We start from the raw sequence: 26,367 nt of genomic DNA, 5'->3' as shown, positions 1-26,367 counted from the left end.
TTTAGGTATGGGTTTTTGCCAAGCGCTTGCTACTAAACTGAAGCTTGTCACCCTTTGCGTATTTAAGAGAAATCGCTCGTCAAAAAAAAAAAAAAAATTCGGCTTTGTTTACTCACACTCACGACATTCCAAACCTGTATGATTTTGTTCCTTGGAACACGAAAGAACATTTTAAAGAACGTTCTGCCCATTATTTTAAATGAAATGATTAATGATTGGTGCTCTCAAGTTTCAAGAAAGACAAAAAGCGTCATAAAAGAATGATACAAATGACCAAGGGTTTAGAGTTAGTTTTATCTATGATTTAATCTGGTTTATCTAAAAGTACTGCTTTTATTTAAAATTTCTATTCAGTTTTAATTTTTTTTTTTTTACAGTATTTCAACTTCTTCTGCCAGTTGGCAAAGCAACATTTCCAAGTTTCATTTACATTTTTGAAATGTAAGTTAGATTTAAAAATCATCTAATATTTACATTTCATTTCCCCACTGTTTAAATTCATGAAAACTCTAGTTATTTATGTATTTATTCCCTTTTTAAAGCCATGCCAGCCTCAAGGCTATTTTCATGGCGATCTCTGGATAAAATTATACAAGGTATACAATTAAAATCTTAGAAGACATTTCAGATGCATACTAGATAGACATATATATATATATATATATATATATATATATATATATATATATATATATATAATATATATATATATATATATATATATATATATATATATATATATATATTCATAACGTTTTTTAATGGAAATAGACAACAATTTAATAAAACATGTTTCTCAGTTTGACAAGTAAAGCATGATCAGGAAACTATAGCTTTAGTTAGCAGAACATCAGTAATAAAAAATAAAAAATAAAATGTATGTAACTATATGTATATATATATATATATATATATATATATATATATATATATATATATATATATATATATATATATATATATATATATATATATATATATATATATCATAAAAGCCATATAGACCACTTCCATAAATAAAATAATAAAAAAACAATAATAGTCTACTTTCTCACAATAGCATTGCCATTTGCTTATATCAACCACTCAAAAGGGTTTACACACACAAAAAAACGCTGCATCTTGGCTACAATCCGCGCTTTTTGTTGCAGACTTAAAGCATTAAAGGCTGACCAGCTTCAGTCTTGTAGTGTTCGATTGGCTTTTAGCAACACATACACACTTGTTTGTCACTCACCTTGTTGAGTTCCTCTATTCGCCTGATCAGCAGTGGGTTACTGGAGGAGTTTTCGAAATAAACATAATCTGTGAGGAGAGAAAGAATCAACCGTTAGTGTTTACACACCTACAGTCTGTCAGCGACAGGCAGCATCTCCTGTCACGCTCCCACACCTGCTGAGGCTTACCGGACTGTTTCAGAGACTAAACAGAGCATTCTCCGCCGGGATACATGACAGGAGCGCCGCTGCCTTTTGGCGAGTTCCCCAACAACAACAACAACAACAACACTTGAAAACAAATGCGTTGACACTGTGAAAAGCTACGGTGCTTGTAACTCAACCTCATAGATAACCTTCAGCAGCCACTTTCATCTGGCACCGAACAACATGTCAGTATCAGGACTATTGGAGGAAACACGGACCATTATACCCAAGAAGAGACATTTTTCTTCATTTAGGTCATTTCAAAATGTTTTTAAAAGTAAATTAAGGATGCAATTCAAATACAGCATTTGAATAAATATCTTCTTGCTTACCAAATCAAGGTCGTGTGTTGCCACCAATAAAGTCATGTGGTGCCACCAACAAGCAGGAAAAAAAAAAAACACAACAGGAAATTTGTCATCAAGACGACCCCTGCAGAACATCATGACTGTGTTTCAAGGTCAAAAAGCCTCTTACACTTTCAGATAATTTGACTTATGGCAAGACAAGGTTAGTTCCGGTTATTTATTGATCAATTGCAGATGTGTAAAAAAAAAAAAAAAAAAAAAAAAAAAAAAAAAAAACACACACACACACACATATACCCTTTTTTGTAAATAATCGTTTTAAACTTGATTTTTAAATTATTCTTTTATCCTAGCCCTACTTTTGCCATTGACCCTCCTACCAATTCTCTCAGTTCCTTCTTTCTTGAGTCAACCCTCCTTTTCCCGATGTATTTGTGTGTGTTTGTCTTCTGTGCGTGTGCTGTTGGCCTTGCTCCAGGGCGTGTGGGCTCTGTGCAGGCTTACGGCTCTGTGGGACGTCCCCCGCAGGCCTCAGGCTTGGTGGGGTGCCTGGTCTTAACCCTGTGCGCGCCAGGACCTCTGGCAGATTACACCCCGCATACAGCAGACGGCATAGACACACACACACACACAGTAATCCCATGGTTTGGTGGTGGGGTGGGGGGGGGGACAGAACATCAAGTCTGGCAAAAACACGTTTGCAAACTCAGTGTTTGTTAACACATCCATGTGAGCCTACAGTTCCCGTTTCAGAGAGAAGTCTGTTTACTAATACATCAAAATGGATGATTTGAGATTCCTGAGAATCTAAAGGGCAAAAAACAAGTGGGACTAAACTTTCGGGACAGAATTGGAAAACACAGCTTTTGAAATACAGCACTGTCCTACGACCCTTTCTTATTTTGAAATTTCTGCCGCTTTGAAAATACAGGGATCGTGGCATGATACGTGAGGCAAATTGGACAATGTCATTACAGGAGGCTTTCAGATCACAAGTAATCTACTGATAACGGCATCCTAAATGGAAAGTCCCCTCGAAAATAAAACTTCTGTCATCACTTACTCTCCCTCATGTCATTCTGAACCTGTACGATTGTCTTCGGCTGAACACAGCACAAGATATTATGAAAAATGTTGACGACTGAACAGTTTCAGTTCCCGCTGGCTTCCATTACATTATTTGTCTATACAAATGGTCGATGGGAACCAAAACTGTTTAGCTACCAAAATTTGACAATATAACAAGCGTTGAGCAGACGAAAGAAATGCATACAGGTTTGCAATGACATGAAAATGAGTGAATGATAACAGACCCGTCATTTTTGGGTGAACTATTCCGTTCCCAAAATACAAATGCGATATGCTCTACATTGAAAGAGATTAAATACCACATTAAAACTGCAACATAATACGACTTCAAGGTAAGATAATCAGGCAATTAATACAATCCAGTTAGAATATATCTGACGTTGCTTTTTGCAATGCAGAGCACAATATTCAGACTAATGATATTTAGTGCTGGGTGGGCTGCCCAGCTCAATACCACAGAGAAAAAAAAAAGAAGAAGAAAACAATCGACAAACGACCACTCCTCATAACCACAGCCAATTAGGGTGAAATGTTGATTTACATGCAACAGATATTTTGCATGTCATTTAATACCGTCAGGCCTAGACCGGACGCAGTGCACGTCCTGGCTGAAAAGAGGCGAGGAGGTGGCTTGGGTACGTTCTCTACAGCCTCGGTGATCTAATGATGTCTTAGAAAGTCTGGGAGGCAGTATGTTCTTGTTTGTTCTTCTACCAAAAAGTGTATGCTGGCTGTTCTGGAAATATGTGGTCTGTAGCACCTTGCTGAGACGGATCTATTTAATGTCACAATACACAGTGGGTCTACTCCGAGAAGAGAAACAATAAGTGAAAACAAACACAAAACTAAACATGTAAATTTTCTTCTTTTTTCCAGATTTTGAATGCATATTTTTCATAAAAGTTTAGATTAAATTAATGTTGTAAAAAAAATTTAAAAAAAATCAGTAATGTTGCATATAACTGATCAAAAGCAAGACATTTTTAAATATTATAAAATATTTCCTTTTTAAATAAAGTGTGTTATTGTGAATTTTCTTTCATATTTTTGGTCAAATAAATGCAGCCTTGGTGAATATATGAGACTTTGTATAAGAGATTAATAAATAAAAAAAAAAAAACTTAACTTAAAAACACGCACACACCCACATATACACATACATTAGGCAGAACAATAATGTTATGTGATCAGATAAAAATCATGTATAAGCATTTAAAAGTGTCCGAGAAAAACGCTACAATCATTACAAGCAGTGACAGCGAGAGGCCGTTTAACACTGCATCTCAAGTCTCTGATGAGAAGAGAAGGGTGGCTGTTGCTGGTTGATGACTGAATTCACGAAATGGCCTCAAATGATTGGTAAATAAACTGCAGACAGTTATGTTTTCTAATACACTCAAGAGTTGCATGTAGTCTATTCAAATAGTACTGCACAAGCCTACGGGTGCATCTGCTTGTTAACCAGGGACAAAGTAAAAATCTGCACTAAAACAGTATTTACACACACATACATATATGTATGTATGTGTGTGTGTGTGTGTGTGTGTGTGTGTGTTATATATATATATATATATATATATATATATATATATATATATATATATATATATATATATAGAGAGAGAGAGAGAGAGAGAGAGAGAGAGAGAGAGAGAGAGAGAGAGAGAGAGAGAGAGAGAGAGAGAGAGAGAGAGAAATAACAATTACAAGAGCTCTATTTAATACATTATAACACTCACAAATAATGTTTAAACTGGGATATGTAATATTTTTCAGTGTTTTCAAATAATTTTCTTCTGCGCAGCAAGCCTTTTTTTTTTTTTATTGATTCACCAAGGTGGTCCCCAAAATAGCCAAAAATTGTTTCCCTAACTTATTTATTTGAAGTTAAATTGTGCTTTGATGGGTTGTTAAGTTATAGGTATCCTATCTTGCGAGATTCAAATGTACAGCTGCAACTGGGGTGTTGAAATTTCCAAAACTTTAGGACTGAAATAAAAAGTGGTCGATGATCAAAAAAGGTTGGGAACCCCTGACATTCACAGTCCTGACTCTTCCACTCCATCCGATCTTTATTCAGCCACGGGCGCCTGACTGTATCTATCAGTGTGTATGCGTAAGACTCGTACCACACCTCTTCGCTGCTTATTTAATGAGTACAAGTTCTACCACAGGCCTCCCGGTCCGGGGCAAAACCTGACATGGAGTCAGAACCTCGCACAGAACCTGGAAGAGAAGCTTGTAGAAGACCTGGAGGCATCACCGCTGTCTCTCACAGCTTCTGCCAGCCCTCCTGCCATCTCCGGCTGCCTGTGCCCACAGCTATTGCTGTGCCCCCATCCCCCCACCAATCAGCACGCGACACAGCCTGTGACATCACAGTGCAGTCAAATTTCCTGTGATCCAATCCGTGCATGTTGCCGAGCCTTACTCAGACTGAGGGTGAAAGAAAGACAGGTCGAGAGAGAGAGAAAGAGAGAGAGAGAGAGAGAGAGAGAGAGAGAGAGAGAGAGAGAGAGAGAGAGAGAGAGAGAGAGAGAGAGAGAGAGAGAGAGAGAGAGAGAGAGAGAGAGAGAGAGAGAGAGAGAGAAAGAGAGAGAGAGAGAGAGAGAAGAGAGAGAGAGAGAGAGAGAGAGAAAGAGAGAGAGAGAGAGAGAAGAGAGAGAGAGAGACAGAGAGAGAGAGAGAGAGAGAGAGAGAGAGAGAGAGAGAGAGAGAGAGAGAGAGAGAGAGAGAGAGAGAGAGAGAGAGAGAGAGAGAGAGAGAGAGAGAGAGAGACAGAGAGAGACAGAGAGAGAGAGAGAGAGAGAGAGAGAGAGAGAGAGAGAGAGAGAGAGAGAGAGAGAGAGAGAGAGAGAGAGAGAGAGAGAGAGAGAGAGAGAGAGAGAGAGAGAGAGAGAGAGAGAGAGAGAGAGAGAGAGAGAGAGAGAGAGAGAGAGAGAGAGAGAGAGAGAGAGAGAGAGAGAGAGAGAGAGAGAGAGAGAGAGAGAGAGAAGTGCAGGGAGTCTAACCAGGCCAGAGGAAGTTGAGTGAAGAGAGACAGACAAAGAACAAGAGTTACAACAAACAAGCCAAAAAAGTCTGCGAATGGATTAACACTTTTAAAAAATGTTATTACATTTATGTTTATGTTATTATTTATGGGGTTTTTTAATAAATCGCATAAACTCGTCGACCTCATTAAATCAAAGAAATCGTACAAGCACAAATGCAATCAGGCTGGACTTCAGGAAGTGTGGGCTGCCCCGAGTCGGACTCAGAGGAGAGGTCTCCGTGGCCCAGCCGCTGCAGAGACCCCAGCCTGCACAGGTCCTCGGAGTGCACAGAGGCTATTCAATCCCTGTCTTAGGACAATCAGACCGGGACCCATGAGACATCCGTTACTATGGCAATACCAGTTAATTCAAGCTTATGCGCCAAACACATACACAGAGCATTAGTGCAGCTCTTAGGTTATTCTTGCTCTCTGCCTCCGGCTCAGGGATTCGGGTTATACAACACCTTCTCCAGCACAGAACCACAGCTTGTCTTTCCACCTAGGACAAAACAGTGGTGGGCCGGGATGTACAGGACACCTAAACTTGCTGGCTTTAAACCTTTTTATTTTTTTCAAACCCCCCCCTCCATGTTTATAATAGGGGGAGGGTGGGGTCTATGTTCATTCTAGTGCTTTTTACCCCAAGCCCCTGATAATTTCTGACTCTCATATGCACTGATCTCTCTGCAATGTAGTTGACAGAAATCCACCATAGTGACGGAGAACTTTAATCCCTACACTTGTGATTAATTTAATGAGTCCTTGCTAAATTCCGGTATTAATTTATTTCCCGAAGTCGTACAGATCCCAAACATTACTAATATGAATATAAATATAATATTATATAATATATATTTACATTAGTAACGTTGGCACTGAATTTGTATTTTTCTTTATGATTAATCAAAAGTCGGTCGTTACACATGAATTGCTACATGTTCTTCCATGTTTTCATTTTAATAGTAAATCCCCTTTGCCAAAAAAAAAAAAAAAAAAAAAAAAAAAGTTTGCTTAATTTTCAATAATTAAAAGAAAATGAAATTAAAGTTTTACGCCTGAAAAAAATTCTATTAACTAAGAAGAAAAAAAAATTAAATTGTTTTATGCATTCAAACAATTAGACATGCTTTGATGACAATAAAAAGGTGAGAAACAAAATATGTAAAACTTGATAAACTTATGTGAAAAAGCATATATGTTTATCTCAGCCCGCTTGCTGTTTGTGTGTCATGCGTGCAGATTCTTTATGTAGCATAACTTCACAAAGCTAAGGCAAGGTGGGTCTGTTTTTGTTTCAGATTTTGAAATTATGCGGTCCATACAGAAATGACACAATTCATGATTAAAATGCAGTGGCTGCCTCTAATTTCAAATGGCTATGAAAAAAAAAAATCAGTTTCTGCAAACGTTATTAATATGCGATTTCTTCCGTTTCTGTACCACAACATCTACAGGCATTAAAACCTAAAGCATCATTTAATTTGTTTTTTTAATTTTGTTTATTTGTGCTACACACTTCTAATAATGTTTAAACTTAGTTATGTTCATTTCTGGCTAGTGAGGTTTCCTTCTTCAGTCAAAAATGTAAGGTTTTTAAGTAAAAACATTCAAGGATCTCTCTCTAAACTGTGGTCTTTCATGGGAATCAACGGGTTGAAGGTCCAAATTGCAGTTTCAATGCCACTTCGAAGAACTCTACGCGAAGAATAAGGGTCTAATCTAGCAAAACAACTGCTAATTTTCTCAACATTTCATACACTACATCACAAATGATCTAAAACAATGCTGTCAGACAATTTTAAAGTAAATGGAGAAAATTAAAAAATGAGAATTTTTCGTCCTTCCCTAACCTTTTTAACTGAACTACAAAAAGAACTAAATACGCTCGACCTTTACAGCATGATTATGTAATACGTAAAGTTGTGCAAGATGAACATTTGGGGTTTTTTTTTATAAAAATGACTAGATAAGACCGTTATTACTCAGGTGGGATTGCGTAGGGTGCAGCTTGGACCCAACCCAATGATCCACATTGAAGACCACTATATAGAGAAAAACCCTGGAAGGTTTTCCTGAAAAACCTAATGTCTCTTCTGACTGTGGAAAGAAAGGCACGGACATCTTGGGTGACATGGAGGTGAGAAAATTATCAAGATTTATTTTTTTTTTATTCTTGTAAAACCTTTAAATCATTTCAACACCGAAGTCACATGAAAGCACCAAAAACGCCTGCGTGTAAAACACGGCGATCGAGTTGTCCAGCATGATTTGAGAATGTTTTAAGGAGCATCTTGTGAGCTACTCTGGAAGCTAGGAAATGCTGTACACATTCAGGCAGACCATCTTTGGTCATTTTGGCCTGTTTTCTTGAACGCCCCACCCCAAATGAGGTGTCAAGATATTATGTAAAGTAAAAAAAAAAAAATAGCCCAACCTTTACAAACATGTACTAAATTGTTTTTTGGTGGAAAAAAGTTTTTTTAGTGGACTCGTCTTTTAAATAACCCAGCAACTTTTTTTGAAAACACACACTTTTTGGAACAAATTTTGAGCAATGTTCAAATGTTCCCTGGCTGAGCATTGGCTCCTGGACCAGTACCAGCAACTTTTCAGTATAAAAGGGATATCAGACTTTTTATTAAAACATTTAACTAGTCTCCAGACTATAAGAGCTATGGATTTCTGCACTGATGTTTGTGTTTGTGTGCGTCTCTGTGGTTGTTTAGGCCAGACCGTTCTAAAAGAAAGAGACCAAGGCCTTGTGCGTTAAATTGCAGGTTCTGTAATTGTCCCACCTACATATACTGTACACAAAGATCCCGACACAACGTTCCAGTGTGTGACAAGTATTCAGTAGCAACCCATTTTCAGTCCGCACTAAAGGAAAAAAGCTGCATGAAGCGACAAAAAAAAAAAAAAAAAAACAAATATTGGATGATTAAAGCCAACATTGTGCTGTGTTTACCACCATTCACTTTCATTCAACAGAGATATTCTATATAACAGGCTACTTGTTTTTGATACATTTATTCATGAGTAATTAATTAGATAAAACCTGATCTTGCATTCCACAATGAAGCCTACAATAAGCATCAAATACAACCGCCATCAACTTTTGGGAAGGGTTTTTTTTTGTTTTTTTTTCTTCTTTTCACTGGAACATACCGAAGGTCAAGTTCACATGCGAGAGCACTTCAAGAATCCCAATGGTTCAGTGCAGAGTCTCTAAGCCTATTTATTAAAATTGATCATTTTGGCCAACACTGATATCATCTTTATTATATTAGCAGGGATTGAATCACTGCATTAACTTTTGGCAGGATTGTACAACAGCAGAATAAAACAATGCCCAATAGCTAATTGGTTAACAATAACCAATATCCCAAAAAGCTGACGACAGCCGAGGAGGAAAATATATTTCTCTCTTGGAAATAACATGACCGTGATTGCGCAGTAGAAAATGAACGGGATCGATTTTGACTGGCATGATTTGGACCAATTAGACCGCGCCACTGGTGAAGCGTCCCAGTGCGACGTGACAAAAATAGACACCTGAAACGTATTATTGGTCATCACAGTTATTAGGAAAGATATTACCTGGTATTGAGCTTCATAAGGTCATAAAAGTAAGACAAACGCAAAAAAGCATAATGAGCAACAAATGAAAACTCCAGAATTAGTTTGCTAAGAATGCAGCGACTGCTTGCAGGCGTTTTTAGTGCTAATGGATCAAGGGTCAAATCAATTTTGAAAAATCAATACGATTTAAACACTTTATCATAAAATAAAGCTACCGCAAAAGTAATGGCAGAAACTGGTTAGTTAGCTAATCCTCCGAGCATTTTCTCAGAAACAACACCATTCCACTCATCTCATTAAAAAGTCTCTGCCAGCTGAGGAACTATTGAATAAATGATAATGTTGCCGTTTTAACTGTCAATCACACAACTGTACTAGAGAGATAACTGCTCCTGGGGAGGTGCTTCAGGACTCTGCAGCGCTCAGAGCAGCCTGGACTGATGCTTTGCTCGCCAAAGACAACTTGCACTTTCTGTAATGCTATCATTACCTGCATTTAAATATTACAGAACTGCAATCCCCGTTGTCCTGTTTTGTATAGACTCTGAACACCGGATGCACAGGTGGTGAAATTCTGTGAAACTGATTGTCAATAAACATTCAGTTACGAGTAGAACTTTTTGAATAAGCATATATAATTTGACTAAAATCCTTCAAGCTTTGTGCACAGGCCTGTCACAACAATCAATATTTCAACTAATCACACAATATACGTGCATGACCTCAATACTTTTTGGTGATATATTGCCCGTTATACTTTCAATAAAAAAACATTAAAAAAAAAAAAAGAATTCCACTTGCACCTATGTCTTTTGCAATTTTTGTAGTCATGAGGTGCTAATTTTGAAAAATCCTTCTACAAAAAAAAAAAAAAAAAGTTCAATCTGCAGATATGGCACTGTTTAGAGATCTGTGTCTTTGTGCATACAGAGATCTGACTGCTAAATTGGGTTTGTGTTTTTCAGCAAGTGCACCCTTACTTTTTAGAGAAAAAAAATGGAAAAATCTCCGTAGAAGTTCTTTGTGCATTTGTCTTTTTTCTGCTTATAAGAAAATGTATACTTACTATTAATTCACGTTTGTTAAGGTATCTTATATTCTGATTCTTAATTTCCACGATCTAAATATTTTTAAGAACTGAACGTTTGTTGCGAATTGAAAGTGTGTAGGTCTTCTTGCATTATTATGCGGTTATATTATGATTATACATTCAGTGGCATAAAATGACAATAATAACACTTATCGCAATTATTTATGGGGCAATATATAGCACAATAAAAAGTTGTTATAGTGACAGGCATATTAATATGTCAATGAGATATATATGGCCACAATGCAGAAATGGTAAAATCATCTTACTCTTTGTTGGTTTCATATATTTCATCTATTACACAATTTAAATTTAGAAATCTAATGATTCTAAAATTACTTACACCCTGATTACATGTAAACAAACATTAAAAAATATATATATTTTTTTAATACTTTTATTTATAATTAATAGTTAAAATAAAATTCATTACAGTTTGGGTAGACAAATCACATGACATTTTACAATCAGAAAGAAATTTAGACTTGTATTTTCTTATGTGGCCCTACTTTACAAAAACCAGCAAACACTAAGAAAATAAAATTACCTTAGGTTTAGGGGGTCTTTTCCTGCATGTTGGCTGCACCATGATTTTGATTTGTCAGTCAATATCAATGAAATGTATCAAGTGTTAATAAGCAGCAATCCAACTGTTGCAGCATTTGTTTTAGTAAAATAACAACAATAAAAGATTATATAGAACAACAAGTCTTGTTTTCAAGAACTTCACTATTTAAATGAGGCTTTTATCCTCGTTACGATATTAGAACAAATGCATCCTGACACACTGCACCCCAAAAACATCAATTAACTTTAAATTCAGAAAATAAAAAGCCTATGCTCGTCATAGAAGAGGTGTATTTAAGTCACTGCGTTATGAAATGCATTTATCAAGCATTTTGAATAGATATACAGAAATCCTAACACAATGAGCATCACGTCATGGACCTTTATTAAGGGTTCTGCGGGAACAGATTGCTGGCCAGTGATTTACAGAAGCTTCTACATTCAAATCTTTAAAAGCAAGCATATTTTCCCCAAGACAGATGGGGAACAAAGCACATTTTTGCACTACACCTCGTAATAGGCTACGACTACTGTACCAGACAGAAAAATCTGAAATCCACTCGCTTTGTGGCATCATATACATCAAGGACTCCCGTGACCAAGCGCAGGCGAACACCCGCATGGATCGGACACATATTAGAGATAGCGAACACCTGGCGAAGCCTCCCAAACACCGTACATCTCCTCTAACTGCGTCCTGCCCATTGACTCGCGTTTCTCATTCAACCTGGCCCATCCCAAGTTCAACGCCACCAATCGCAACGTGATTCAGCCCATTTCCATTATTTCTGTGGCTGTTCATGGTGGTCTGTTTTGAATTTTTTTTTTTTTTTCCCTCTGATTTTCTTGGCACATTTATTCTACGCTGGAGTCTAGGAGAAGCCTCCCTTCTGGGAGAAGAAAAGAGAGCCAGAGAAAAGCCGTTAGCTCAATGAGAGAGAATTCAGGCCGACTACCTTCTCCATCAAGTGTGAGGGAGGACAAAGGAGGAAAAGAACGCTAAGGCTTTGTTTCTCCCTCACAGGGCATTGTTTTAACCATTATGGCTCGGTTTCCAAATTCAATACCCCAAAATCCACGATGATTGTATTGGAGGTATCGGGAGAATTTTGAGCGCTTCAACGCGGGAAGGTGTCTGGGCTGCTTTAACGAGATCCAAATGATAGTTACGGAGCGTTTCGGCAATCGGCTATTAGTACGGCTGCGCTGAGTGTAGGGCGCACAGCAGAGGTCTGAACACGGAGACGTAAAATAGTGCAAAACTGGCTTCGTTCCAATGCGAGGTTGGTCAGCGTGCTTCTTTCGGTCCGCGCTGGAGCAAGGAGAGAAAAAGAGAAACGGAGAGAGAGAGCGCAGGAGATGTCGATATGTATCAGGTGATGCAGTAGCCAGAGGTATGGAGGCCCTTGGAGACTCTCTGCTGGATGGAGCGCCTGGGGCCATTTTCAGCCTCAGCAGCCAAAGATGTTGCAAACACGGGGAGGAGCGTGTAACAGAGTAACAGATATTTACGCAAGGATCTTAAAGTCCTGAACGAATGCATTCACGAACCTGTGATTCATCTCTGTACAGGATATCCAGCGAGAAAAGCGGCCTGTTCGGAATACAGTGCACTGAATACCGAGTAGTACAGACCCGATACTGTTTTTTTTTTTTTTTGGTATGCATTATTTAACGCCAACTATTTTTCAAACCATGGTATGACATACTGCTGTCACATGGTCATGTTTAATTACGTCTCATTTAAATCCTGAGAAAGATAAAAGAGATTCTAAAAGGGACAGTTCACCCGAAGTCCTCATTTACTCACCTTCATGTTATTCTAAATTGCGTTTTTATATAAACCCTAAATTAAATTTGTTGACCTTCAGAAGGATTTGGTTGAAGTTATTAATTCATATAGATTACTTTTACAATTTCTTAATGAACTTTTTGAAGCATCCAGGTTTTGGTTGGATGGATGGACGACGTTTATGAAACGATCACCTTTATCTCGCACAGAATTATTATAGGTTTGGAGCGACACGAGGATGAGCAGATAATGACAGGACTTATTTTTGGATTTAAAAAAAAGTCGGTAAATTTTACTCAAGTTCATTTGTAGCACAGCAAATGAAAAGTCAAGTCATTGTGATATGCATACTGCATACTGGTATATTGCACTTTCAGAGAATATAGTAAAATACTTGAAACATTTGAAAACAGTACACTTGCAAAAGAAAAAGTTTAAACAAAAACATCAACGTGGAAAAAAAGGATCTAAGGACACCTGGGCTGCCAAGCGTATTTGTGAACCAGAATTGGGGTACATTAATTCATATCACTCCTGATCAAAGATCAGCGTTTCTTCAGGTTAGACCAAGTTCGTCAGCTCCCCTGCCTCAAGAACAAACATCCGAAGCCAAATACTCTCATTATACCAATAATTACACATTGGACACTGTAAGCACACACTCATTCTCACTAAATCAGCATAGCCGGGATCCTAATGGATAATTGATACCAACAGGGAATCAGTTCCTATGCCAAATGCAATCACTGGATGGGGATAGATAACCCAAAAATCTAACTTCTGGCTTCATTTACTTACCCTTGCGATGTTTCGAACCTGTATGACTTTCTTCTGCAGAACACAAAAGGCTGCCTCAGTTACCACTCACATTCACTGTATGGAAAAAGCGACGAAAGTGAATGGTGACTGAGCCCGTCCTTCAGCCTAACATCTCCTTTTGTGTTCTGTGGAAGAAAAAGTCACACAGGGTTTGAAACAACGCGAGGCACAATTTGTATTTTTGGGTGAACTGCTCCTTTAAATAGCCCGGGTTACCTTAGCTTCAGCCATAATAGATAATTCAGGTAATTACACATAATTGTGAACCCCTCTTAAATGTGACCCATATTTATAACAGCAGTGCATCACGCTCTCTTTACGAAAAAAATACCAATTTGAGAATATGCAATCTCTAATAAAGATGACTCTTCGCCACCACGCATTCTATATGCTATATTTTTTAATCCTTCGATACACTTAAGCACTGAACTCAATCTACTGGCTTGACGTCCGTGTGCCAAAACTTTCTCCCTCCATCTATTACATCCAATATCTTATAAAACTAAAACCCAAGACAAAGATTTGACACCGTGCAGATCTCCCCCGTGCAAACAGTCAGTTTCCGACTCGTCGGAGTGTCTCGAGCGAGGCGTGCTGCCCAAACTTTAACTTTAAAAGCCCAAACGCGTCTCTCCTGTGCACATTTTCAGAGTTACCCGCTTGTTACTAACACTCAATGACACTCGCACGCGCTACATCATGCTAACGGCAATAAACGTAGCGCCAGTTAGTAGTAAAAACATTTTCGGGGTCCCGAAACGAGAGTGCTAATCTTCATCCCGCTGTTCGCTATCACCATCATCATCCTCTCGCCGTAGTCCTACAGTACTTTAAAAAATAAAAGAGGAAGGACAGACCTAAAACTGCTAAGCCTTGTTGCGAAAAAGCATGAACGAGAGCGACACAGGAGAGAAAAAAAAAGGGCACGACATTTTTTTTTTGCCAAGCGTGATCTCTTACCTCCGACCCGGTACATGTTGGCTGCCATGACTCCCCCGGTCCTGCCTGGCGTCTCCAGGTAGGGCTTTCTCTCTCCGCCGCCGCCGCTGAGTGCTGCGCGCTGGAAAATGGTGGATTGATCAATACGAAGCGGACCAGCGAAGGGATCTTAAAGAGACAGTGCGCATATTTTTCCGCAGCCGCGTTCCACGGGGCGGTGTGGGCGATCGCGTTCAGAATCACCCGCGTGTTTAGGAACACCTTCCCAACAAAGCGGGATCCGGAGACTCGGGCCACGGGGCTGAAGAGAGCGCCGGAGGGAGGGGAAGGGGTCTGTATGGGCAGCATCACTCGCGTTTCCCCGCCTACTTCAAATGACCGAACCATTGCTGTACTACTTTGGACCCGCTAGAGGCGAGCTGAAACAAATAAACAACTGTTGCTCTCGCATTGAGTTTGAAACAAAGATACAGACGTAAAACATCTCTCTCTCTGGAGAAACTGTCGTCTGAATAAATATAAAAACGTGCTATTATCGCAATAATGGAGCTACTGGTCCAAAGAGACCACTTGTGTCTATATAAGATTCTTTATTTGTGTTTGGTTTAGTTTTTTGTGCTTGCGCTTTGCTTTAATTGGCTTCGTCTGTTCTAACTATTTTGTTTTCTCGGTGTATGATGCATGAACCAGTATTTGTGATCGTGGGCTGCAAAACCAGCTTTATACTTCATCTGAAATCTGAATAAATAAGCGTTACATTGATTCGTGGTGTGTTAAGATAGGACAGGGTTTGGTAGAAACACAACCAGGCTAATATGGAATCTGGGGGTGCAAAAAAAAATCTGAATATTGGGAAAATCGCCTTTAAATTTGTCCAAATTCAGTCATCAGCCATGCATATTACTAATGAACAATAAAGTCTTAAGTCTAAATTTATGAAATATCTTCATGCAGCATGATCTCTACTTAATAACGTTATTTGTCTATTGCTAATTTTGACCCACGCAATGTATTGTTGGCTGTTGTTACAAATATACCCATGCTATTGTGATTATTTTGTGCTACGGTGTCAAATATGAGTAAATTTACCAGAAACGGTCTTATCAGAGATCAGCTTTTCCTCATGTTAAACCACTGTTCTCAGACTCGGTTCCTGGAGGGCCACAGCTCTGCGCAGTTTAGCTCCAAACCTAATCGAACACACCTGATCCAGCTAATAAAGGTTTTTAGAATCACTAGAGACTTTCAAGCAGGTGTGATTTGGAGCTAAACTGCGCAGAGCTGTGGCCCTCAAGGAACCGAGTCTGAGGCCGATGGGTTTATGTTGTACTAGCCACTAGCCAAACGTAGCCTTTCCTCAATATGTAGAGGTTTTGTCTGAGAAAAGAAGGTTAAATTTAGTATTTTTTGCCGAGCAGTTGTTAGAGGCATATATTGCTTGAATTCATGGCGTATACCTTAAAAAGTACCATGGTATATATTCATAGGCCTGCATTAATTCTACATAGCACATCATTTTTAACAGTTGCATGGCAGTACAGTACATGATTTTGAACACAGCTATATTAATGATTGATTCAGTGTTGAGAAAATCAGTTACCAGTTGATTTTGAAAGCTATTCCCCAGTAGGTCCCTTAACTATTTAAACTAGTGAGACTTCTTTGGTCAGAAAGCGTCATTAGACAAGTTTAGCTGGTTAAGAGCATGCTATGGCTAACACCCAGAATAAACTAGCTTGGGTGAGAGTGGAAATGGTCTTCTCGTCAGTTTATTCTACCTGAATAACTCGCTTTACAAAAACTATTTATTGTCTAACACCGTCATTATTAACTAGGCTTTCGACATTACGCTTAACCGTGAGTTATATTTGATTAATCCCAGGTTGAGGCCGCTTTAACCCCGGATAACATTTCATTAACGTTTTGTAGCCACCTCTTTCAAGGTGTACAATGTGATACATACTTATAAGATTACATTAGAGTGACTCCGGGTTAATTTGTTAATAAGTGTGAAAAGCCTAATGGAAAAGGTCATCTTGTGAAGATGTTTTAAAGGCTACCTAAAGATTATACAAAAGCTGTCTTTCAGCCTGAAGTGTCTTCTGGTACATAATAAAGAAATGTGATAGTTTCTAAGTCTGTTTAAGTTCTGAGCAAGTAGTCTAAACACTGGTTGACAGTCACTAAACCAGATTTTTATAAACTGAAGTCCAAATCCTGTTTTATTTATTTGTTCTCTAGCCTTGGAATAAGCTCAAAGTCTCGAAAGCCAGTTTATAATTACGCTTTCCCTGCATACACAACTACAAAGATTTAGCCTCTTCTAAGTTTGGTCTGAGGGAAACGTGAAACACTGCTTTTCAGAAGTCGTTGTGGGTGGCACATGTACCAGAATTTGTACGCATTGAATGAGTCAACATGAAAAAACGTGAGCAATATACACTCAAACCGGCACTAAAATTATGAGACCATAGCACTACTGATGCAGAGAAAAGTATTGTACTGTATGAATAATTAATCTCGAGCAAAATAGGAAAATGTATTAATATTTGACATTTATTCATTTTTATTATTCATCATTTTTGTTACATTTTTTATCTTTTTTCAGTGACTGTCTGTCTGTCTATCTGTATAGAATAATATTATTAATTAAAAATAAATCCCATATAGCAAAGGATTGATGTTACAGACATTACACATCTTTAAATTAAATACTTAAATATTATTAACAAAACATAAATATCCAATTAATAAAATATAAGATAAATATATGAATTAATAAAAAACTATTTAAAATGGCAAAGGACTGATATCTATCTATCTATCTATCTATCTATCTATCTATCTATCTATCTATCTATCATCCATCTGTCTGTCTGTCTGTCTATCCATCCATCCATCCATCCATCCATCCATCTATCATTTATCTATCTATCCATCCATCCATCCATCCATCTATCATTTATCTATCTATCCATCCATCCATCCATCCATCTATCATCTATCTATCTATCCATCCATCCATCCATCCATCCATCCATCTATCTATCTATCTATATCCATCTATCCATCCATCCATCTATCTATCATCTATCATCCATCCATCCATCCATCCATCCATCCATCCATCCATCTATATATATATATATATATAGTAATTAAAAACCAATTAATTCAATGGCAAAGATTGATATTACAAATATTACACATTTTAAAATAAAAAATATCCCTAATAAATAATGTTTTAATCTAATAATTTCTAATTATCTAAAATCAAACAAGATTCCTATTCTCATCTTTCACTTTCTTTAAACAAATGTTACTGTGTTCAGTCAGATATATATAAAAGAGATTTTTCATATTGAGGATTGGTGTCCAAAGTGAATTTCCAGAGTTTCCAAAGTGAAATTCGTTTTAACTACTATATGAATTAAAAAGAAAGAATCTATAACACTAAAAACTACATCACTGGAGTAAATGTTTGGTAATAGTACAAAACAACCGTAATTTCTCCGTTATTACTGTAATTTGTCTGTGTCTGGTGTATAAAATGAAATACATCTGCTAACACGGTTCAACCAACTATCTAATCCGATCTTAAACTGTTAAAAAAATATGAACTCACACTGGTACATTGAACGTCACAAAAATAGGTCATGAATAAACAGGACTGTCTTCAGGGGGACAACCGTGATGCATCGTATAACCCACTCATCAGGCCCAAAAGAGAGGGACCCGTGAATATAAGCAAGTCAATACATACGCGATCGTGAAACATAAACCCCGCTGACTATTTAGACGAGGCCTGACACGTGACAAGGCGTTAATAATGTCGTTTTGGTGGAGAAGGTTTTGGGGGAGGTGAGTGGGATCTCTCGAGCGCTGGTTTTGGCACGGCGTGGTAAGGCACCTCATCATGTTTGGTGGTTGTTGTTAGCGAAGGCAGAGAGGAATGCTGTGGTGAGCAGCTGATTTACACCATATGAAAACCTTACAAACTGAGCTCTGCCTCGAGCTGTAATCTGCAATCACGTGACCGGCCTCAGCCAATGGCAGGCTTCGACTTACCCTCGGCGGAGACTCACAACAAAGCAAGTCCGTACTGCTGATTTGTGTGTGTGCCTGCATGTTTATTCGTAAATATGGGAGTTTTTGGGGGTCCTGAGTTGACTGAAGCAATCAAATGAAACTCATCTTGCCGGAGCGGTTATCACATGAGGGTGTGAAGTTGTAGCCTGATGGTAATTTGCTGCAGCCTGTCTATATACCCAGGTCTGGAAGCCTCTAACAAGCGCTAGAAGGTTTCGGGATTCTTGTACTCTGTCTCTCGATCTTCCTCGCTCTCGGCAGAGCCCCAGCTGGCCTTCTCCCAGGGCCCTTGCTCGAGCGCAGCAGGCAACAGCTAGAGAAACAGAAGAAATCAATTAAGGCGTGTGGCCCGATCAAGCTCCGTCTTTTCCTGTGTTCTTTTTATTACAGACTTAATTACAGCCAAACACGCTTCACAAATAATATAAGCATTGTCCTCGCTCCGCGGACGCGACTGTGAAGCCGGGTCCATCTGCGCAGAGGGAGGGTTGCTGATCGCTCTCGTGCCATTTGCTGTATATAGAGAAACGTGCGCGGATCAGGTGTAATAAACACTTTCCATTAGAAATGCTGGTGAAAGAAAGAGAAAGTGCTCGTTTAATGGACACTATAGGTGTAATGGTACAGAACATCAAAACAGACAAACACTTGTGCGGATCAAATGAGAAGACGACTGATCATATTACAGGTCATGCAGCAAATATAACTTAAATTACACTTACTCTATGGTCTATTCGTTTGCAAGGCATTTAAAGAAGAAGTAACTTGATGGCTTGTTGCTGGCATGTATATATATATATATATATATATATATATATATATATATATATATATATATATATTATATATATATATTACATGCCAGCAACAAGCCACCGACAGACTTACTTATTCTTTAAATGCCTTTTATATAAATATATATGTGTGTGTGTGTGTGTGTGTGTGTGTGTGTGTGTGTGTAAATATTATACAAATATTATATAATATATTCAATTTAAAAATTAATTTTTAAAGGTATTTTTCCCAGTTATTTCACAATATCTGAGCCATTTTGTCACTTTTAGTGGCATTTCTAAGCCTAGTAGAGAGCATTCAGGCACAAAAGTCTCATAATCAGGATTGAAAAGAAATTTACAGATGATATGAGGTTATTAGCAACATCTGCAAGCCGTCCAAAGACGCTCACAGAATGAATCATTTAACAAACAAAAAGCTTTTACTCTGCCGCCAGATGGCAGCAATACACTCTATATTTTTGCATTATAAAGTATACCTTGTCTTAAAGTGCAAAGCAGGGAACGGCGCGGTGAGGCATGTGAGGCATGACTTGGGCTTTCTAATGGAGTTCTGCGTGTCTGCTGTATGTAGACGCGCATTCTGCCGCCGACCAGCAGGGGGCGCGAGCAAGCCGTCTTTCCTCGCGCGCCTTTGTCCTCGCGCGCTCGCTACAGAACAAAGTGTACAACGAGAGTCCTCAGAACACAGCGGCACTGACACGCTGACAGCGGAAACGACACTCAATTAATTGGCTCATCTCGGTTCTTTCACAACGCATCAGGAGATTAGATTTGGGCCTGATGACAGATATTTTGTCACAGCAACCCCCGGCGCTGCCCTCATCTCATGCATTGTGTGCTACAAAGCTTTTCTTTCCAGAATTATCGTTTTCCTCTTCCTGTTCTCTGTGTTGTGGCGTATTAGATTAGGAGAGAAAATTGCGTGGTGCAGATGTGATAAGTGCGCACGTGTTTGTGGCTTTCATGTGTGTGTGTGTGTCCGTGTAGAAATAGTGCGCTCTATAGAAGGCCGGCCTAGTGTCTCTGAAACTGAAGAGGTGTCCTAACATTTCTTGATCCTATTTCTCCAACGTTTCTTGCAGATATCACCTATAAGTCCCCATAGGTAGCAAACATACAAGAGAAAGAAACAGTGTATTTCATTTCAGCTGTATGAAATAGATTTTACTGTCTTTCACAAAACACATTCGTCGTTGAAGTTTTCCAGCAATTCTGGGAATTCCTTTTTGGGTCTGAAAGTCATAAAAATTCCAAACACATTTCTATTACATTTGAAATTGTAACGTCTAGTGTCAGTATTTTAGAAATAAACTGACCTTGCTCACTTGCCTTGCTAACTTATTTAATATGATATATTAATTAAAACCTATTCTCACATTTCTTATATGCATAATTTGCATAATTTGATTTTAACTTACAGCTTGATTAGAAATGACTTACAAATGGTAATTTCTTTTGATATTTTTATGTCGCGTCTCATATTTCAAGCACGCAAAATTGACGCCAAAACAGCTGTAATTATAAACAACAGAATTGATGTGATTTTATGCATCTTCACAAAAGAATTGTTTAAATTATTTTATCGTTATGGTTCTATATAAGCAAATACTTCATAATTCTAAAGAATTTTCATATTTTAGGATTTAAAGTTGGGATCTGGGACAAAGGTAAAATAATAAAATATAATAAAATAAAATATTTACAAGAAATTTATACTTTTGTTCCGCAAAATGCACTCAAATTTATCGAACATGACAGTAAATACTTCTGTTTCAAATAAATACTGTTTTGATGAACTTCACGAGAATCCTGAATATATATATCATGGTTTACACTGCCAATAAGAAGTTTTTTGTGATTTCTGAGGGATCATGTGACACTGAAGACTGCTAATATCCACCACAGGAATTTAATATTTAAACATTTATATTTTAAATTGCAATAACATTTTAAAATATTACAGATTTACTGTATTTGCGATCAAATAAATGAGGCCAAATACTGCTTTTATGCTTCAAAATTGTAAAAAGTAATGTACATTATAAATGCACTGCACAAGACTTCCATTACTTTTCTTTTAGAAATAAATGTGCTATTTACAGAAATAGCTCAAATCTGTTACAATAAAGAAAAATCAAGCAGAAGAAACTCTGATTATAAACATGAATAACAAAATGATTTTCTTTGTCTACAAACATCATCATGTTTTTGTATTGTTTTTTTTTGTGTAATAAAATCAGTCCTGGCCTACATTTATCACACAAATAAAATCACACATGAAAACAAAATGGACTGGGAATAAAAATGTTTGACTGTAAGTGCAGCGCTGAATGAAAAGCACGAGCCTTAACAAGAAACAGAGTGCGGAGACAAAAACAGAATGCAACAACAAAGTGAATAAAAAAAGAGGAAAAAGCTATCCTCTTCTCTGGCCAGAGGCGACAGGATTTTCAGGCTCTCAGCTGCTGTGGACTGGCATGAACACCGTCTCCATCTGCCCTGCCCTGCCGGACTATTACACCGAAACCACAAAGCGCCGGGCACCAAGGGTGCGAGGCCCTACAAGAGACCAGCTGTCCGTGTTTTAGCCTGCTATCTTTTCTACAGGCCACGGACAGTTGGCAGGAGAACAGTGGAGTCGTCCGAATGCCAAAAATCTTGTGGAAGAAAGCAGCAGCTGACCCCAGAGAACGCAGGGCTGGGTTACTGGCTCCACGGATGTGCCGCGTCCCTTGCAAAAGTGTAATACCCACCTCAGTTTTGTGCATTGTGTCAGTGCATTTCCCCGCATTGCATGATATACAGCGCAGAAATATATAGGAATAGTAAAGTGGGGCGGTCGAGGGCTACGAGTGACGCTTTGCCCCAAGAGACACTGTCAGTTTAACAGGAATGGGCAGTTTTATGAATCATTTTTACACTGTACATGCATGAACTCACATGCACGCGCATATATATATATATGCATGTAGAAATGGTTAATCTTGTCGTTTTTACGATTACTGTGGTTGTGGTGTGTTACGCAATGATGCAAATGACAGGCCGCTCGCTCACATGACCTTTACATCAATCACAGCTTGCTTCTTAAAAGTGGATTCGACTCTTGAATCCTGCAAAACCCCTTCATTCTGCGCCAGGCAAAATTATAAGCGTGCAGATCGTAACCTTCATTTTGAGAACGCAAATTACATTGCAGGGAAAATGGCTTGCTTTATTTAGTTCACGGACATTTATACAGAAGATATGTATCCCGGCGTGTACTACCTACGGAAGACATGTTTTCGCGTCGAGAGTAAAGCAAATTAATACATAAAATAAAAATGACTTTATATCTCAGATACTGTATTGTAAAGTATAAAATCTTTTTTATACTTCAATTTTATTTTTTGGTTTAGTGTATTTTTAGAGCATTAAACTGCTTTCACATAAAGCAAAAACTGTAAAACTGCTATTTATTTTTACAATGAATGTCTGTTTATCCTCTTTTTCTGTGTTGAGATGTGAACTGTGATGCACTTTTTTGACCCAGACCTGAAGTGTTTGTCCCGTGCCAGGGCTCTGTTATTGCTCTGTTTGGTTCGAGTGTGTCATGTTTTGGGATTCTTGTGTGGTTCACATGCTGCTTTGACTGTTTGTCTCTGGACAGGTTCAGTTTGAAACATTGTGGAAGTGATCTCATATCTAAGAAAGGCTGTATCAACTGTAAAAAGCAATATTATTCTTAGCTATATCTGCAGTAAGCGTTTAGACAGCGTCTGACTAGGAAAAAGGCAAAATGAGAACTAGTAGCCGCTAGAATGAGTTTCCCAAGATGTCATTTTAGGCATTTTATTTTGATAGAGATACAATTGAATGCTTTGGTTAAAAGTCATTGATTAAAATCTGTGATTAATTGTCAAATGATTAATTGCATCCTTAAAAGTTTTTTTTTACATAATATGTGTGTGTGTGTGTGCGTGTACTATGTTTATTTATTATGTATATATAAATATGCAAATATACAGTATATATTTAAAAAATGTTTACATAATAATAAAACATTATTAGTTTTTATATTATATAAATATATTTTATATATAAACATAAACACAAGTACCATCTGAAATTTACTTTTAGCATTTAGACTTATATATTATTAAATTCAATTATATATATATATATATATATATATATATATATATATATATATATATATATATATATATATATGAAACTATTTATTGGCATTAAAGTGAAATAATTAACTATAAAAAATTATTAATATTTCTAATAATTTATTTTATTTTATTTTCTATTAATTTAGTTTAGTTTAGTTACATTTATAAAACAATTCACATTATGAAAGCTCAATGGTTCACAACAGCACCATATAGATGCAGACCAATCATAGGTAACATGCTTTATTTTTTAATTTTTAAAGAAATTTTATATTTAAATTACTATTGTTGTTGCTGTTGTTTATTTTAGGTTATTATAATTTATTCATTTTTTTTCACTTCAAAAGGTTATTTATATATACAGGATATATGAGTATAAAAATAACTCTAGTAATAGACACACAGCGCTTTCATGCACTGGTTACAGATGAATAGGGACCGCCGAACCTGGGCTCAAAAAATATGTACCTCTGTGCACTTTTTGTGCAACACCGTTTTTACTTGCCTTCAAACCAAACCATTATAACCAAAACATCCTCCAAAACTTCCCTCCTTATGTAATCAGCAGATTAACGACTTGTATTTTCCCGCCAAGCACAAGAAAGCACTTTCGACCATCAAAACAAGCTTAAAACCCATGTGATGTTTCCTCTTCTCCTGTTGACTTCTTGCGGTTACGTCACCCGTTCAAGGGACCCGAAGAACTCATTTTCCGTTTAAACTTAGACAAACAATGATTCGACGAAGACATGAGCAATGTGTAAGCGAACCGGCTGAATAAAGTTGCTCTGATTAGATAAAACAAAGATATTCCAGAGAAGTGGAAGCTCCCAGAGGAGGACTGCTGGAAAGCCGAGTACATCTTCCCATCACTACAGTCTCAGAGACGAGGTCACTCACTGTTATCTTGGGCAGAGGATCAAGACGAATACCGAGGGATGGCTTTTGACATTCCTCCGCATCCATTTTCAGAAACTCGAAGCATGACTAAGGCCTTTGCGAAGGTCTTTTGTGAAGCCGTTTATGCACATTGAGGTCACTCAGAGCTTTTCTTCAGCTCCTGCTTCTGACCTGCAAATGTCTGATAGTGAAGTTTACTCGAGTCGCTGGAGACTAATTAGAGATAACGTAGAGTCTGTGCCTTGTCTGCCTTATCGGTCACCACAGACACCTGCTGTTGTTTCCCAGACTGGAGACACCCTTAAGAGGTCTGATACCAACCGCTGTCCTTCAGTCTCTTGCAGTTAATAATATCCAGAACCACTTCAGTACAATAATAGACGAGTTCTGCTTCAGTACATCTGGATCCTCATTGACATTTGCATATGCTATAATAGCTACATGACTGCGTACACTTCTGCAGCTCTTGGCATTACCCTTGGAATACATTTAATTTCTGCTGTTTCAAATGTAATTCTTTTATTAGCGGTATTTGTGTGGTAGCAGAATAAGGAGCAAAGGCTATGAAAAAGAAAATGATCTTAAACCAGCTTAGGCTGGCCAGCTGACTGGTTTTTGGAGAGTTGGGACACTTTTTTAGTTTGAGCTGTGGAAAAAGAGACCGGCTTAAACCACATAACACCAGAAAACAGCATTTGGAGGTTTAATGTGAATTTTTAGCAGGTTATAGGAATCAGTAACACTTGTCCTCAGGTTTTATTAACTACATTGAATTGCAAACCAGGACTGTTTTACCTTTTGATGGCAAAATTGTAAAGATACTGTAAAGTGTAAATGTTTTTTTTAATTATAAACTTAAATATTCAGAAATTTAAATTACTGTAGTGAAAAAAGTGAAAATGGCAAAGTGGCAAAATTATTTTTTAGCTGCCGTTACTCCGTTTTGTAGTGTCACATGATCCTTCAGAAATCATAATATGCTGATTTGGTGAGCGAGAAACATTTCTGAATATTATCAATGTTTGAAAAAGTTGTGCTACTCATTTCTTTTTGTGGAAACATGGAAACATTTAATATATTAATATTTAGAATAGTTTTAATTTCTCAATTAAGTAATTTTGTCATTGTTATATCAGTTCATTGAGCATATTAAAAATTGTTTATATGTTTTTCGCGTAATATTAATATTTTGTGTGAATTCAGGTTTATTTTGAATAAACTCAAACGTTTTAGTTAACAACAACCACATAGCCGCTATTAACAGCTGCAGTGTCGTAATAAATCTAATTTTATTTTATTACTTTGAAAAGAAAACATGCTAATCTCATAATTAAGAGTCTAAATGCTTCACCGCACCTAGATTTTGTCTCGAAAATCTGCTACTGCTATTATTTTTTAATAAAGCAGACGTTCCCACATGAATCACGACAGCACGTGTGTGCAGAGTCGGGCTGGTTTTGGGTGTGTTTGGAGGGTGGAGTGGGTGTTTGGGTGGAGTATGTACTGAAGGCTGCACACTTGCTTTGGGGAAACATGTGCCTCTGAATCCATCCCGCGGGAAACGGGTGTGAATGGAAGAATGGGTATTTATGGAGGCACCTGTTCACCACTTGTCCCAATGGGCTTGCACTGGATTGAGGTGAAAGGAATTTGAAAATTTTTAGCACTCACTTTCAGAAGTTTGGGGTGGGTAATATTTTTAAACCAAGGCTGCAGTTGTGCGACCAAAAATACAGTAAAAATAGTAGTATAGTATAGTATTCATTTCTGCGATTGCAAA

At 37.6% G+C, this 26,367-nt stretch overlaps 1 protein-coding gene across 1 annotated transcript in view; it reads right to left on the bottom strand.

Moving 5' to 3' along the window:
- The window catches only part of mta1 (metastasis associated 1), a 39,135-nt gene extending 24,158 nt beyond the window's left edge, over positions 1-14,977 (bottom strand). Inside the window, exons 1-2 of the mRNA XM_043263371.1 lie at positions 14,666-14,977; positions 1,238-1,305 (exon numbers count right to left, since the gene is read on the bottom strand). Of these exons, the coding sequence (XP_043119306.1) occupies positions 1,238-1,305; positions 14,666-14,693 (96 nt within the window). The 5' untranslated portion in view covers positions 14,694-14,977. The remainder of the gene's footprint in view (positions 1-1,237; positions 1,306-14,665) is intronic.
- Between the last annotated feature and the right edge of the window lie 11,390 nt (positions 14,978-26,367).

This window comes from Puntigrus tetrazona, chromosome 17, assembly GCF_018831695.1.
Source record: "Puntigrus tetrazona isolate hp1 chromosome 17, ASM1883169v1, whole genome shotgun sequence".
NCBI lineage: Eukaryota > Metazoa > Chordata > Actinopteri > Cypriniformes > Cyprinidae > Puntigrus > Puntigrus tetrazona.
Note: the sequence above shows the minus strand (reverse complement) of the source record. Positions and strands in the feature narration are given on the sequence as shown.